Source organism: Corvus hawaiiensis, chromosome 15 (genome assembly GCF_020740725.1).
Source record: "Corvus hawaiiensis isolate bCorHaw1 chromosome 15, bCorHaw1.pri.cur, whole genome shotgun sequence".
Lineage (NCBI taxonomy): Eukaryota > Metazoa > Chordata > Aves > Passeriformes > Corvidae > Corvus > Corvus hawaiiensis.
The window spans coordinates 16,765,670-16,783,326 of NC_063227.1; the positions used below are offsets into that span (position 1 = coordinate 16,765,670).

The window sequence follows — 17,657 nt, forward strand, 5'->3', positions numbered from 1 at the left end:
CGACGCACCCATGATCTGTTCAGGAATATTCTACAAGCGCGAGCAGTAGTTAAATAAAAGGAATCAACAGTTCTTCACACATGGCTGTTTCTCTGTAATATCTGCATGCACCAAAAATAAAATATACCTGCCATTGTGGAGGGTCTGTCCTACCCGTTTCGGTCTGAGGACTGGCTGGAGTGCCTCACCTGGCTTCTAACGCCCTTCCCGCGGACGGGAAGATGGGATGTCTCGCAGATGAGATGGACCCAACCCTTTTAAGACACCACTGGAATTGCCCAAGGAGCCAGTAGGAAGCGCGGGTGCTGCGGCGTGGGCTCCCCCTCCCCAGAGCCCGCCCAGCCCGCAACCGCCTCCTGCACCAACGGGGGCTTCTCGCGGCCTCCAAGGCGCCGTCGCAGAGATGCTGCATTGCGGCAATTTATCGATCGCAGCAGCCAAGTCCAGTGCTGAAAGCCATGAACCAGGGCTGCTTCCCCACACTCCCTTCTCCCAACAAAGCCCGTCTGGTGTCAGACACAACCTAAGGTTCTAGTGGTGAACAGAGACCTTGCCCGGTCTGTGCTGCTTCAGCCCTCCAGCACAGCCATCAGCCTGGCTTCCACAGTGTTCTCTTCTCTTTTACCCTCAAATAAACTGAGCAACAGTCAGGTGCTTGCAGACCAAGAAGCCTCACCCCACCCAGTGCTGAGAAGACAAGAGGGATCACAAGCAATTTTAAAAACTTAATGGCACAACTGAACAACATCGTTTCCTTCAATGGCTTTATGTAGCCATTGATGCTTTTCCAACTGACCAAGCTATTTTCTCAGGTATCTCTAAAGCACTAGAGCAACACGGTACATCATAACAAAGGTTTCTGGACGGCCTTACAGCATTTTTAGATTTGTTTCTAAGGATGTGCAGATGTCCCAAGCATGGTCATCCATTGCTCGTAAAGACTAAAAACAATGCATTCAGATTATTCACCCCAAAATAGAAACATAAGAAATGTAATTCTGCTTCAAAAATATTGAACCAGTTAACAAGAAATTGCTTCATTTATGATAACTTAATTAACATAGAAATTGTGATTATTTGTCTTCAAATGACTTCAACATTATTTTATACTTCCATCCTTAAAGCAGCTCTTAAATTTTCTTTTTTCCTAAACCCAGGACTAGATAAGCTAAGTAAATAAAATCTAATTTATATTAATCTTATTGCTTTCTTTTAAGTTTTAAAAATTATTTTTCTTGATTTAACCTTAATTTAAAAATGCTCTCATCATCACATATATTTGCACACATACATACCTACATTATATGCATAACCTTTTGAACAGCAAGAAAAAAGACCCTATTTGATCTTTAGATCAGACGCAGTTTTTACCAATGCATTTTTTTTTCAGGTGCAGATAGAGTTATCTACTTCACTTCCAAGCACTTCCAAGCTATCTACATATTTCTGATTTGATTTCTAATTTATTACAGGCACAATATTATTGTCCTAGCTAAAAATATTGGACAATACCAGTAATATGTAATGCACAGTACCCTGGTCCCTGCAGCTACACTTTAAGGTAAAGTATCAGACATCTTGCTTGAATTGGGAGCTCAATCCTGGTATACAGAGCTCCCATCATAGTTTTACTCTCTCTTTCCAGGCTTTTGAGCCCTCCCTTGAATAAGGACTGGCTACAGCTCAGAGCTTTTGTCTATGTTGTACTTAGCACAGCAGAGGGACAAAAGCAACCTCTAAGAAAGACAAACCATCTACCCCCCTATTGGTCACAAACAATGCCTTTAGCTGGACACAGAAAAAAAGAAGGGAACAGTTATGTGTTTTGAAACGTTTTTTGAAATGATCATTTTTCACTGTTGTGACTGAGCCCAGAGGAAGCAGGAGTTCCCACATACACCACCAGCTCTGGACCCCGAGCAGCGTCACAGGAGGGCTGAGGCCATCCTGGGATATTTGACAGTGCTATCAAAGGAACCTGTGGTGTGCACACATGCAGCCTCCCCCCAGCCACGGAGCTGTATTGATGCCAACAGAACCACATCCAGCTACCGGAGTATCGTCATCCTGCTGCTTTGGGGAGTCATAGAAACAGTGAACTGCAAAGTACGCCGCAGAATGGCTGCTCATCTACCTTGAACTTGTCATGTGCCGTCAGAACTGTGTCATCACCTCAACTTCATCAGCAAGGAGTTTTATTCCCATCCTAGTCCTCAGCTCAGCTCTTGGTTAAGGTGTTGAGCTGCACATCAGCATTAAATACACATCTGAGTGTCCTCTGGATGAAGTCGTTCACATTCATTTGACTTTCAACAGTCAAAATGCTTGTTCTACATCTTTTATATTACTGACGAAGAAACTATATTAGTCAAAGGGGAGGGAGGGCAGGTCACAAGATGAGCAGAGCATGCAAATGAAACAATTAATATCATGGGAGAGAAGGTTTGCCAGAAATCCTGTCTCTCCTGGAGTTTTGACTTTGGAATCTCTCGGAGCAGAGACTGCAGCACCAAGGAAGGGCTTAAATGCCACAACCCATAAAGCTGGGCTTCCTCAAAAAGCATACTGGTCAGTGATTCATGAAACTAATAATTCTAACCTGGCACTGCTCTTATCTTGATAAGTTCTGCAGCCTGCAAGGCTCCAGGCTATTCTTAAAGGGAAAAAGCCTTCCAACCTAATGGGGCAGGGAAGGAGAATGAGCACAGCATTCTACTACTACATATGCTCCAGGAAGGAAAAAATCCATCTTTTCTAAATATGTAACATAATTAAGCATCTGGACCAAGGACTGATAGAAATGTTCATCAATTTGCAAGGACATGCCTGGAATACAGCAGGATTAGCAAAATCATTGATCAATGAATTTATGCAAATATATTCTCCCCATAAAGAGAGAGTTACATTACATCTGTAACAGGCATCAGTGATTTTCAGAGACCCTCTCTTAGCCACTCTTATTTTATCTTGGCTGGTCTTTGATATAAAGCACCATGGTGCCATCTGGATAGTGTTCCTTTCACCATGCTGTACTTCCAACCTCCCATTTGTAATCTGCTGTACAACAGAGGTTATCTCAGATTTCCTTTCCACATCTTGAGCAGGGACACCAGATCTCCCATAGACATGCATCAGCAAATAAAAACATTTCTTATCAAGCAACCATGTAAGCACCTCATCTTCCCTCCATCAACTCATTATGCTGATTATGCATCTCCTTTCCCTAGGGTCCACTGAGGGGGGCACTCCACTTTCTAAAAGTTCACCCAAAAAAAGGCATTTCTGTAGTTAATCTTATCTCTGATTTATGTAACTGAAACCTTGTAGTAACCACAGCCAGGTTCCTCAGGAGCATTTCTCCTTCCTTTACAGACTGACAGTGATACAGGAGGCAGGAGGAATGGGAAGAGTAGAAGCTAAGGGACAGTCTAATAAATAACAAAGAGAAATTGAAATTCCCACTTGCCTAGTGACACCTCTGTACTCTGCACACACCATTTCTGTATTGCCAAACCAACTGTTGTCCTTCCTCTGGCATAACCTGATTGTCTGAGAGACAAGTTCAACATAGAAAATGGCAGATACTCTTAGAAATGCCAAACTCCTTGTTTTTCAATTTCACCAAGCAGGTACATACTTCAATTACTCATACACTGCCAATGGTTACTCCCTTACATTTACTTTTTATTACATGTGTAATTTTTTACATGTTGACTGATGAAATAAGTAAAGATTTTAAACTGCTTTTATTAATTTACATACATTTGAGCTAATATACACCCTTGGGTAAAAAAAACAACCCCAGTCAAACCAACAACACAAACCCCCCAAAAAACCCCAAAACCCAAACAAAATATAAACCAAAACCTGCAATAATTTATTTTTCACTCAAGTATAAGTAAACTAGCTATGCACATCATTTGACAAAGAATTCTCATTTTCATTATTATATTTCGGCATTTTGGTATCAGTTATAGGAACATAATTTACAGAGTTCAAATTTGATCCTGATTGCCTCAACCGATCATAATTTCCAGCAAAATAGAGGAGGAAATCACATTTGTGTGGCATTTTCAGGCTTTCATTAAGCAATGACATCTCATATATTTAGAATTATGTCATGACTTTCGCTCCCTGTCTCTCCAGGTTGTGAAAGCAAATAAAAATCTTCTATCTAGTTAAGACATGCCCAGAATAGCATTTTGCAAATAAGTAAAACTGACTATATAACTGAGTGTTCAGCACACAGAGGCAACCCTAGAAACAATTAAATCCTGGCTGTAGCACAAAATATTGATTCATGTTCAGAAAGTTCTTAAAAGTTTGCTATGACAAAAGGCAGTGTGCATTATAAGCACACTCATCCATGACATCTCCCTTAGAAATTGTACAGACCAAACCTTTTATGAAAGAATTGTTTATAACAGGAACACATTGAATCCAAACAAGGAAAGCAGGAATAATCCCGATTTTTACCCACTGGTAAAATGCTTGCAATGGCTGGGTGTGGCAGACGATGCACAGAACTGGGGCTGCAGGGTGTGACAGACCAGCTGTGTCCCGCCGGACACGGCTCGGGGCCGAATCGGAGCTCGAAAACACCGGCACAGCCCTTGTAGCTCTGTGGTTTTGTCATGGAGCAGGAAGAAGAGTGTGGCAGAAATATTTGGGGACAAAAGGTTCTGCATACAAATACTGACAGAACAATTTAAATTTCTCCTATTGCTTTAAGATTTTGGGAAAGGAAGGGTGGCGCATTTTTCTTTACCTTTATGACATTTTTGCAATCGGAAGAAAAAATATTTGTAATATATTTAGGACTCATTTGGAACTGAAGTCACAGATATTTGGATGACTATACTTGCACCTTTTTCTTAGTACTTGTGGATGAATTGGCATGATTTTTCACACTAAGGCACCCAAAGTGGAATGGTGAGTCCCTGAGCGCGTAGTCTGCAGCTATGGACTCAACGGCAGAGCCAGCGCTCCTTCACTCCAAAAGCAGGTGAAACTCAGGAGGGAGGATTTTCAGACTCAGACATATTATATGAAGGACCTACAATTAATGTGGCTAACAACAAACAAACCCCCAAATCATTCTGTACTAGCTCTGTACTGCAAGAACTCCTTTGCCTTCTTTAACAGAATACTACCCACAGACCTCCTAGGATTAGCTCTTGGTATGATAAAATCTTATGCAACGAACAGAATGTGTTCAAGCTCTGGACCCTCTGGCTATCATTATAAAGCAGGAGGAAAAACAGCTTTTACAATATAAAAAAAAGGAAAATACTCCACCTAAGTTGTCAACATTGACTCATAATTCTTTCTCTGCTGTCTACATCGTGCAACTCCCATGCCACCACACAGTTTTCCAGTTACCCCAGAGAGACAAAACAATGACAAATAGATTAATGGGCTTTTTGTTAAACCGAGTTCTGTTTCTTACTGAGAAAAATGCTTCAGCCCTTCCAGTCTAATGACAATAGTATGCTCAGGCAGTCAATATTACTAGTTTTTCCAGTTTGAGCTTGTTGAACCATCTTGAAGATAATTTCTTTTACTCATCTATCCTAAGAGACTGGAGGTGGAATTCTGAGCCTTAGAAGTTTTTTACCTCCTATCCTTCATAATTTTGGGCATCTGGAAATAAAACTATGGACTAATTTCTAACCTATAAACTATACAAACACGCCATATAAACTATTGTCACACACCATAAGGAATACTGGCTAATCATTTTGCAGACTACTCTGGGTTTTTGGTCTGGTTTTCTTTCGAGTTTTTTTTATAACCTTTAATCATACTTGTGGCTACAGTAATAGATATTTCTCAATAATACTGTTATTGCCAGATATTGCCACAGGACATAAGTAAAAACTAGGCAGAGCAGAAAACCTTCTCCTACTCAAGAATCTTTAGTTAGCAAAGGTTTTACACCAATTTTCTTCAACTTTCCTGCGCATTTCTATGCCAACAAGTCATAAGACAGTTAATAACTTCTGCCACTCATTTATGAATACATGCCCATTTTGCATTTTATTGCTGTTTCAGTTGTTGCACACACCTTTCTATGTCTTGGACTGCAAGACCAAACCCACTGAAATGTGTTTTATCGTCTTATAAAAAGCGGACACAGGAATTTGTCAACAAGAAAAATTTCCTATTTTATCAACAGATAGAAACCAAACCCTTCATGGGAATCTGCATAGAAAATCTGAGGCAAGAATGAACAAAGCCAGTCCCAGTGCAGAAATACCAGGACAGGAAGTTTAAGCCCATCAGTTCTGCTGGTCATTTCCCAGACATTATTTTCGACTTGCTGCACAGGCAAAGACAATCAAGAGAATGCACCAAAGCACTTTATACTCCACATTTTTGCATCTTTTAACCCAAAACTCAGAGTCAGCAGTAGTACTCGGCACCTGCATTGGGTCAGACCATAAAATCAGTGACACTTTTCGTGGCATTGAAACACAGAGGCTCCTAAACACAGAAGTGACCGAGAGCCCGTTTGCGTTGGGAGCTGCAGTCGGCGCCTTGGGCTGCTCCAAGCTGCAGCTGAAGTTCACAACTCCCTGCACCACACCAAGTACTCAAATTAGGCACAAATTTCAGTCTTGTTTTCATCTCTACCTCTGTGCTATTTGTTGGTACAATTGGTACAGGAACATATTTATAACACAAAACAAGAAAATGAGAATAGCAAATGAAAACAACTTGTGGATAAGAAGAAATAAGTCACACGGACCATGGCGTGCTCTGCATTTTGAAGGATAACTGCACAAAAATTCCTTCTCTTCCTATAGCTACTGAATCACCAAGCTCCTTGCAGTCATGTTTCTTGAGGAGCTCAAGGTGAATGAAACGTGCAATCCAGAAACCAAAGTGTTTCTAAAGAAAGTATTCTTAGTTTATTTTTTGAGCAAGGCTGTGCCCCGAGTTACAGACAAAATTTAGAAGTCTGTAGACAGGGTGTGTGTGAGGAGAAAAGTGCAGGAATGGAAACACTGAATATCAGAAAGGTCACAAGATTTCAGTAAGATAAAGAAGAAATACATTATTTGGTGCTCTTGCAAACTGTTCAAACATAATTAGATTTTTTTTTTTGCAAGAATCCTTAAATATTTTCTACATATTGCATTATATGTTAAAATATATCTGCATAAAATACACAGTGGGTTTGAAATGTTGAAATTTGGTTTTACCTGTTAATGTTCTTTGATGGTTCAGATCGTTTTCAATTTTAACATTTTTGACTGTTTTACAACTGAAGATATGATATTCTCTGGGGCATTTAGCAAATTTATTTTGATAGAGAGATTAAATTCTCAGACTTTCTTTGAAGAAAAAAATTCAGATTAGGCTGGAAGTATAAAACTCACATTTTGTGACTGCAAGAAAAATAAGTTTAGAAATAGATACTATCAATCTGTTTTCTCATCTTTTAGAATTAATATTGATTCTTTTCCTGTAGCAGTGTGTCTGTACTGAAAATTAAAAATGCGCTAAAAAACTGATTATGATCTATTTTATATATCCTCATCTTCTCCCACCCACAAATAATTGGCATAGAAGTAACCAGTTAAAACAGAGAGGTAAATAAACTAATTCAGCATTTACTACATCCTGGGGAGAAGGAAAGCATTCCCAGCAACTTCTGCAGAGCCTGCAGAACTCAGTATATTGCAAAAAAGGGCTCCATTTATTGTCCAGCCTATTTAGTGAAAGTTATAGCTCTGTCTGCTGTCAGTGGAGGACTGATTCACCCTCTGCAGATACAGAAAATCAGTTCATCAAAAAAAAAAAAAAAAAGCCGGTTTTAGAGGAGTTCATTTTTTTTTCCCCCCTTTCTTCTTTTCTTTCACCAATCTGACAGACAAGTAAAATTTTATAGTGGTAACACATTACTTTTCCTGAAAAGTGCTATTACTACAGAATTCAAACAATACTCTTGATAAGTTACCAGATAAAAAACTCTGCAGAAACCTTCTGCTAGCTCAATATGAGCAACACATACTATCTGATCAACATCAGGGTCCCAGCTGGGGGGACAGAGGGCAGCTCAGCTGTGACAGACACAGCCACCACCAGGTCCCTCAGAAGGCTGAGCTTCTGAGGGCAGAAGTCCTTTGAGCATCAGTACGAGGTAGATCCAGCCCCTGGGAACAATCCTGTGTATTACCAGATGTGTTCAGATCCCTGTGTTGTGTGGCACAGGGCTGCCTATCCAGCCCCCGCTGTTCTTCCTCCTCTCGGCAGCCCAAGGCAATGTCGTGACTCTGCTGAGTCTCCAGGTGCCAGGAGTGTCTGAGGCAGGTGCTTATTTTATCCACCTACCATTTGCTGTTTCATCCCATGTAATTTAAGGGCAAGCTCTGCAGCAGCCTGGGCAGGCCTTCCCTGCTGTAGGGAGCTGTGCACTGGGTCAGGGCTGCTCTCGCATTAACTCACGGCAGATGACGAGGGTTTGAATTTTGGAGGGGTCGCGTGCTCTTCCCACCCCCCTCCATTTTGGCTCTGAATTATGTGCTTTCACGAGTACTGACACTCAGCTTTGCAGAATTACTTTCGGGTGACAGGAAAGCTTTATAGCAGTTCCTATAGTGAAAACCTATTCTAGAAAAGGTCTTTAAGTGAACGAGTAACTATTAGTAATAAGCAAATTATCTGCTCAGATACCAAGTTCAGGGTAATATTGGATTTACCTTACAATGACAGTGCTCTAAATCTAATGTGCTGCTTCCCTGTTAAAGTCAGATTTCACTGTCAAAACCTTTTTTTCAGTACGTGCTGCTGCTTTAACAGCCTATGTGTAAAGTTTGTGGTACGTGAAGAGCACAACGTGGTGTTATTTCAGCCCTCAGAGAAGGATCCTCCCCAAAAGCCAATGACTGCACTGAACAAGCCTGCCAAGAGCCCATCTCTCCTCCCTCTTATATACCAAACACCTTTGAAACAGCTTTTTGTCTAGGGCAGCAGTCACATACCTCATAATATTGCTCCCCATGAACCTGTTACCCATCCGCTGCTCGGCATTGGGCAGCCCCGGGCAGGTTTCTGGCTGCGGATCACACATCGGACACACTTGGAATGCTGCTGAACCCCATCTGCTCCACGCAGCAGCGAGCACAGCAATCTCTGCGCTCCTCACGAGCGGCAGCGCAGAAGTCGTCTATTGTGGTTTAATTAGCAATAACGCCAGCCCGGGGGAAGTGTGAGATTGCACTTGCTGAGGTGGGCAGGGAGGCTGTGGAGCCCCCAGACTCGCCAGCACTGCAGCACGGGGACAGCCACCCCCCCACCGCCCCAGCCCCGCTCAAGTCAACTCACAGGATCTCCAGGTCGCGCAGGGCTCGGAAGGCTCCATCTTCGATGCAGCTGATCTGGTTGTTGTCCAGTTGCCTGCAGAAAGGAAGGGAGAGGATGAAGGCTGGCTCCGAGCACCAGGTTGGGGCTTCCCCGTCACCGAGGTGTCCCTCCACCCCCTCGCAGCGCCTGCTCAGCTGCCACGCTGCTCGGGGCTGCTCGCGGCTGTCTGACAGCGCTGCACGCTCCCGCACACTGAAGCCTGTCAGGTCTCAGTAAATATTAATTGCGCCTTTTTTTTTTTTCTCCCCCTTTTTTTTTTTTTTTCTTTTTTAAGGCAGAAGGGAGTAATTTCATTACATTAGGGCATCCAATCCATTATGAGCTTTTACCGTCATGTCACTGAAACAATTTCATTAAGCTAAAGGCCTGTAAATCATTGGAGGTCACTGGGCTGCCCTCCGTGACCTCCCAGAATGCCGTTTTTTCTTTTACTGGAAGTTGGAGTCCTCTGTCCTGACAGTACTAAATCTCCAGGCTTTATCTACCCGAGAGCTGTGAGAGTGCATAGGGAATATACCAATTCCAAATTAGACTCAACTAATCTAATTTTATAGTCTTTTTATTATTCTAAGCACCAAATGTCTGTGGTGGTTCAATGCCTCTCTGCATTGTTACTGGTCCCATCTGGTAGCCCTTTCTATTGAAAGATTTCTGACTAAATACAGATTCTGTCTAACTGCATCAGGGAGAGCAATCCAGTGACAAAAAGCATTATACACATGTACACTTAAAACACTATTTTGCTTCAAAATGTGTAATTTAATATTTGGATGGCGGTGTTCTCTCATTTGTCTCCCTGTACGTGCATGATTTAAATGTATTTTGCAATATATGTGGATACAGGAGGACAGCTACATCTGTCTCTTTTGCTTAAAAGAATTAAAGTTGTAATTTAAAATTCAGTGATTACATTTTCTGACATCTGATCCCTTAAATTTTACACTTAAAGAAATAAAATTACATATCTAGTCACATGCAAGTAAAATATCTGCATTTCATGAGAAAATAGATGCAAGTTCCTAACTCTATATGTTACTGCCATTTGCACAGCATAAACTTTGGATTTGGTGAGGCAGAGACCTTTGTACTGCATGTGTAAAATATCTTGAACAAAGATACAAATATTACACTGTAGTTTCTGTTTTCTATTTAAAAAAATATATATGCAACTATAGCAAATATATTACACCCATGTATAATATGGCTGTATAGTTTCACCAACTACTTTCCAATTATTTGCTGTATCTAATTTTTGGTCTAAATAGACATTTGCAGCAATTCTCTTATTATACAACAATAAAGCAAAGCACTGAGTTTGATCAGCTAACATTGAGCATCTTGGATGTGTACATCTTTGACAACTATGGAAACTTACCCTTTGTAATGTAGTCTGGTATCAATGAACATCCAATGAACATCATATTTTATGTGAGTTAAATACAGGAAAACCCACTCACACTCTAAGGTCTGCTAAAAACCTTTGGAAGCATAAAGCCCAACCTAAGGTTGCTCATAGCATTCGCTCACTTTGGAGAACTTTTTGTATTTGGCAAACTTCAGTGATGTCTCTGATACTGACAGACACTGGGATGTACAGACCTCCAAAAGGGATTTTTCTGTGTGCAGGAGTTCATGCACAGCATATATACATATCTGGGTAAATGTATACATACATATTTATGTTCTGTTTCTCTGATGACCTACCAAAGATCCTAAAACCTCTCTGGTTTTGACTGCTGAGAAGACCATTGGCTGCTGAGTGCCTTGTTCTGATATCCCTGTTTAATTGACAAAAATTTGTTGCTGAAACAGAAAGGATGGTGCATTTTGAAGAGGAATAAACCCCAAACGAGTTAAATGCAGTGCTGTCTGCAAGATTAAATACTTTACACTTAGCTTGGTTGGCAGATATGAACATGATGAGGAGAAAGGAGCCTCAACTTGAGAATCACCTCTCCCGCTCCTTCTACGGGAAGTACTATATATTACACCATTTTTATTGGAGTTATACTATGATATTGATTTTTCTGACAAATACACTAAAATAAGTAAATAAGCCCCATGTGCTACTCACAAAGCCTTCTGATTAAAGGGATTCCTAGGTGGGTATTGTTTTTTTAAAAAACTGCTACTCTCATACATTGATTTTTGTTGAAAAAGCATAATGACTATTTTAATCATATTTCCACAGGTCCAGTCATGCCACTGCCAACGACCAGGTTCAGTCTGTGTGATCGATGCACAGGATCACAGCAAGGGAAACCTCTCAATGCTCAGAAGACACACACTTAGCAGGACTATCAGTAAATAGGGAACATATTCATTAGTGATACATCCTGATTCTGTGGCCCGTGAACCAATCCCTCACAGTCTCTGGGGTGAGACTCACATATTTAATGCTCCTTTGTCACAGTGCTCGTGTCTCTTGGTATCTATCACACCAACACATTCACATCTGCACTGAAACACGAGAATTTCTTCTCAAAAGGAAGAGAACTGCTAGTTGTCTTAAAATTAGGCATGGCTGGTTTTAAGACCCTCTGCCTCCCCATTTATTTCTCTGTGTGTAGAGATGAAAATCCTATTTCTCTGCATCTGTACAGCACCCTGGTGAGTGGTTCAGTCAAGACTAGAAATTTGAGAGTTTAAATCTAAATGTCCTCCTTCCAAGACAAAGTGTTAAATTTAAAGTTTTGGGAATATCTTAAGTCTTACAGAAAGCCAAGGTGATCAGCACATTTTTTTTCACTTGTGAAGACAAAACAAACCCCCTGTGATGTGGACTAGCAGCCAGCTCACACACTCAGTGTGGGTAGTCTGTGCCTGCAGCTCCTCAAGGGGCTGAACAGACATGCCTAACGTTTGTTGAGGAGAACATCTAACTTGAATAAAATTAATCCTATGCAGAGAAGGTAAAATTTCAACTTAAAGAAAAAAGGAGGAAAACCCCAATATTTCAGAACAGGTGGAACCTACATTTCCCTACGGAACATGTGACACTGCTCCTGTTTCTCCATCGCTGCATTCTGAACAGAGCACTCAGGCACACGGAGCACAGGGCAGCTACCTGAGACACATCTCACCTGCTCCAGCCTTACAGGTAAATTTTAAAAAATGGCCTTGGGCTGCAGAAGCCTTGATTCAGATTTAAATGCCACCTCTATTTGTCAGCACTCATACCCTTTCTAGAAAATCTTTTCCTCGAGATTACAAATGGGTTGTTATGCATGTAGTAGTGCAATGTACTGGTGGCAAAAGGTCAGACAACACAAACTCAGATTTAATATGCAATTTTAAAATTACATGGACAAAATCACTTTTCATACCTGCATTTACTCTGCCTTTTGAAGGAATGCAGCACTAAGCTCAGACTTTATCTAAGCCTACCAAGTGATTCTACTGCCTCTGATGGAAAAAAACTTTCTCACACAGAAATATTGAGCCACTGAAGGATGAATGAAATCACAGTAATTGAGCTGTGTGACACCTTCAAATCTTGCTGATTTACATAGATAACTAACTTCTATTTGGGGCAAAGTGTTTGGGTTAAATGCTGAATCTCTCATGCATGAGACACAAAGCACCGGAGTTGGGCAGACCCAAAGCCTGGAGTTGGGCTGGGTGGCATTGTCAGAACAGGTCCTTGCTCCAACTCAGTGAGCTGAGATCCCGGCCTGGGAAACCCAGCAGCTCCCCTGAGATTGAATTATCCACCCTGACCCCACCTAGGAGGCTCCAGGGATCCCAGATCTCCGTGACAGGCAATTAGCCACCAGACAATGCCAAGAGATAACGACGAGCAATACCAGAAGAGCTCAGAGAACAGAGCAAAGCACTCAAGCAAGGAAAGTATTGAATGGGCAAATGGGATTTAGGTGGAGTGTGACACAAATGCTTATAAACAATCCAAGAATTTATAAAAGTCTTTGGAGGAAAAGACATTTTTCATGTGGTAGAGCTATAATACATAAAGCCATAAGTATTACTGTAATTTGGCTCTAATGTAGACTCAATAACTGCTCTTGGGTTTTATTAAAAAACAGGAAAATGATGTGACTGCATTATATGCAGTTGATTGATAAAATTTAAAATTTATGTTTTAAAGAAAAAAACAAACCCAAACTTAGACACAAATCACCTTTGTAAGAAATGAGACATAACACTGCATCCTAACAGATTTACATCACAGCAAAATCTATGGCTTGGCTAAAATGCCACTTTAAATGTTTAAAACACCTTTTCCCTGACAGAGTGTAACTCTGGCTTATCCATTTACACTTGTGCATTATCTATCATAAATAAGAGTTACATTTCAAATACTATTAAGAAGGAATAGGGTTTTACAATGTTGATATATTCTTTTGCCATTTGAAATAATCCTTTAAATACCGAGCCTTGAAGGTTTTGCTCACAACAATAAGGAATATTTAATTTACAAATGCATTTGAGAGATAAAAATCCCCAGCAACAAAGCTGATATAATTTTTATCATGTTACTAGCTTTAAATTTTTTTTTTAAAACACAAAACTATTCTAAAACATTAAAGAATTGAATTCATGCAGGGTGAAATTTACTGAAACTGAAATAAACTAATATTTTATTAACACTAAAAAACTGTTTCTGCTTAAAACCCTCCATTTGCATTACTAGCAAGGTTTCTTTACAGCACACCAACTACATAAGTAGAGATTTCAGCATCTTTTCTGTAATTAGCCATACTCACATTCACAAAGAAGAGGCCCTTCAAGCATCAACATTTAAAAATAATGGACTTTATAACCAGTGTTTTGTACTTTATTCAGTGAGGGATTTTTTTTTTTCCATTTTCAAACACTACCAAGCCTACTGCAAAGCTCAAGTGCTAATCTGTTTTTTAATTATACTGTGACAGTAGTTAAATTACTATAACCTCTTTCTATATTTTGCTCAAAGTCTAGTTAAATATTTAAATAAAAGCCAGTATTAATGACTACTGTAATATATACTGTTCCAATTTCTTTCTCATCTTTCTCATTTAGCATAAAAAACCAGTGTCATAATAGTTGCATATTTAAGGTTATACTGTTACTGATATAAAATTGCTGTCCTACTGTTACAGATTGTATCTACACTTGTAGATAAAAAATTAGGCAGAAGCCATTTCCTCATTAATGAAAGACTTGCATTTTTAACCAGAGTATCCATGTTACAGGTATTGTATCACCAAAATACTTAAAGAGATTTCAATAGTGATTTCACAGGAAGGTAAATTCACTGTAAATTATTATAGAATCATTTTTAGAAAAGAAATAATTTTGCCAACTGTATGTCCAAAAGAACCTCTCTTTGGACAACATTTTTCCCTTCCATTTCCTTTTTCATTTCATTTCTAATACAGACTTGCTGGTTCTATGTTATCCCTTTCCTGTAAAGTTTGCACTCTAGTATTTAAGTTCTTCCATAACCTGTAAGAATTAGAGAGACACTCTATAACATTTATTACCCTTACATAACTTCAAGAATATTAAAATACCTAAGGAAAGTGACACCAACATACCTATTTAAAATTTCTCACATACCAAACTAAAGTCCTTATCCTTGTATTAATTGATAAGGAAGACCCAATAAATGGGGAAAGATGGTGCTTTGAAGTAATATTAAATTCAATTAAATTGAAATAACGTCAACTTCTTTCAAACTAGCTTTTAATGCATTTTTTCCATTTAATTTTTACTCTACTTATGCTACACTAAAATCACTCTATAAGAGCTTGCTTACATTAGAAAATTTTAAAAGATTGATACAGCTGTTGTGATCAAGCTGCAATCTCACTCTGAGATTTTTACAAGTGTTCCAAAATTCCTTTTTTCTTTCCCAAGGATGTGATTTTGCCAAAAGCTGTGGTTGAGGCTTTGCGCAGAAACAGCTCATCTGCCTGAAATAATTGGGTAAAGTCATATTCTCTGTCTTCAGTTTTCATACCCAACCTGTGCTGCCAGGTTGTTAAATTCAAGGAGACAGGAATTTGAAGGGCAAGAGTTGCTTATGAATAACTATTCTGCAGACTATTCAAAAGTATTAAGTATTTACTCTGAGTATTTGTATTACATTAACTCACAAATCAAAATGCTGCTGTCCAAAATAACCGAAATATCAGCTTAGAGCAAAACTTGAGTGGCAAACGAACATGGAGACTACTCCTGCCACAAGGACAAACACACACAAACATGAGATTTCCTTTCAATACCAGGTGCTTTAGAACATTTTTTTTTTTCTTTTTTTAACTCTCTCTGGTTGCTGATGTAACAAATAGTGCATACCAAGCACAGAAATGGCTGTCTCCATAGCAATTGGGGCAGGTTTTGCCGTTTCCCTAGTTACTCTTGACTGATAACCATCTGTTGTTCTCCTCTGCCATAGCCCCAAAGGGGAAAAGGGGAAGAAATGAGGAAGATAAAATGGGTGTTTGAGAAAATGAAAGTTACTTACTGTGATGTTTTTTACAGTTTTAGAAGGTTTGCACTTATTTAAATTTTTATTTATTGTTATGTTCAGTTGACAAGTGTCAAATACCACACGTAAGGGAAAGTTCTAGTTCAGAATGTTACTAAGCAGTGACCTTATTAACAGAAAATCATACTAGGGAATCGGATTAGGAATATTAACAGGAAATCATATCATTAGGGGCTGTATTACGAAACTGGAAAATCTGAAAGCGAGGTACCTCCATAGAAAAAATATGCAGTTGTTTAATCTAAATAAAGAGTAGAAATTTGTAATGTACAAAGAGTATGAGACGGAGGAGCTGCAGGTGTTTCCATCCACCCAGCTGCTGCAGGTGGAACAGGAACTGCTGCCTTCCACCCCTGACCTGCAGTGATGTCTGACCTCTGCTTATCTGTGGCTGCCGCTTCCATCACACCCTGAGCCCCTCCCTCCTCTCCGGTGTTTCTGGCAGGGAAGGGAGGCACAGGCACAGCGAGTGTGCAGGGTCTGGCTGCCCGTGCCCCATCCTGACCCCAGGACAGCAGCACCCCTGAACCTTGCCCAGAAGATGTGCCCTGTGAGCAAGGCTGGTGTTTACACAGGCTCGTGCACCATCATGGCATCACTTATATGGAACCAACAGCACATAAGTCACGCTCATTTCCAAGGCAAAACAAATAAGCCCCCACAGGCGAGCTGTTACTGCTGATCAATACGGCAGCATCAACCAGGATTTGGGTTCTCTCCTTAAAATCATTCCGTGCGTATGTTCCGTGCTGTAACAAATCCATTACAGAATCAAAACTTTAAAAAGAAAGACCCCAAATGCTCCATCCCTTCCTATTAAAATGTGTATTGTTGACAAAGACAAAATTTTTTTGGAGCCACCGGTATTTCTGAAATGGGCTCAGTAGGGCAGAGGGCTGCAAGAAACTCTCTAGTGTGACACAACAAGGCAGGGTTAGTGCTCTGCTGGTTCCTGGCCACAGCACTGGACAGGAGATGTTCTGGGCATGGGTGACATTCCTGCTGCCCTGAGGACACCACTGCAGGTTTCCCTGGCACTGCCCGCGAGCCCGGCCCATGCCGGCTGCACAGGAATGCGCAGAGCTCACCCTGAGATTATTGAACAGGGACAACTAACGTGTTAATTCTGGTGGTGGTCATTGCTGACACATTTTTATGTTTAATAACTTACAAAACTCAGGTTTGAGAGGAAAATTAAGGCTCTTCTGCCTTTGAGAAACTTGGACTTGAGCAGCAAACATGAAAACGCCGTGGGGCATAGAGGCTGTGGCAGAGGGTGAGTGCAGAGCAGGGAAGGTGAACGTGCCCAGGGCCAGGCCCAGAAGTGCCTGTTTTTTACAGGTTTAGGGGGATAACAGAGCAAAAGGAAATCTGGACATTCGATCTCCAGACATCTGTCCTCTCTGGAATCCCATATCACATTAGATTAATGCTATCACCTGCAGTCATACAATGACTTGTGATATTGTGAGTAAAGTCATGGTAGAGTGTCTGCCTTGCTGCATGGCTGGTAAATGTGGGCAAAACAGTTCATTTTTTTGTTTTGGTAACCTTATTTTCTTTGTTGTTGGTTAGAAAATTAATATTAAAAACTTGTGGATAATATCCAATTAACAGCTTGCAGTTGTAAATGGTAGTATAGTTTCTTAGTATAACACACCGATAAGTTTTCAATCAAAGCCTGTTTTATCAGACTGTTTAAAAATAAAAAAATAGCCAGCTAAAGCTGGAAAAGGAATCACAGTTCTGGGTATCTCCACATCCCATTTTGGATTGGGGGATTTTTTTTGAC

General features: G+C 40.3%; 1 protein-coding gene across 2 annotated transcripts in view; it reads right to left on the reverse strand.

Annotated features, from left to right (window-relative positions):
- SLIT3 (slit guidance ligand 3) overlaps window positions 1-17,657 on the reverse strand; it is a 486,134-nt gene that overhangs the window by 206,887 nt on the left and 261,590 nt on the right. For both annotated transcript variants that reach the window (XM_048319827.1, XM_048319828.1), the window contains one exon: window positions 9,334-9,405. In XM_048319827.1, the coding sequence (XP_048175784.1) occupies window positions 9,334-9,405 (72 nt within the window). The remainder of the gene's footprint in view (window positions 1-9,333; window positions 9,406-17,657) is intronic.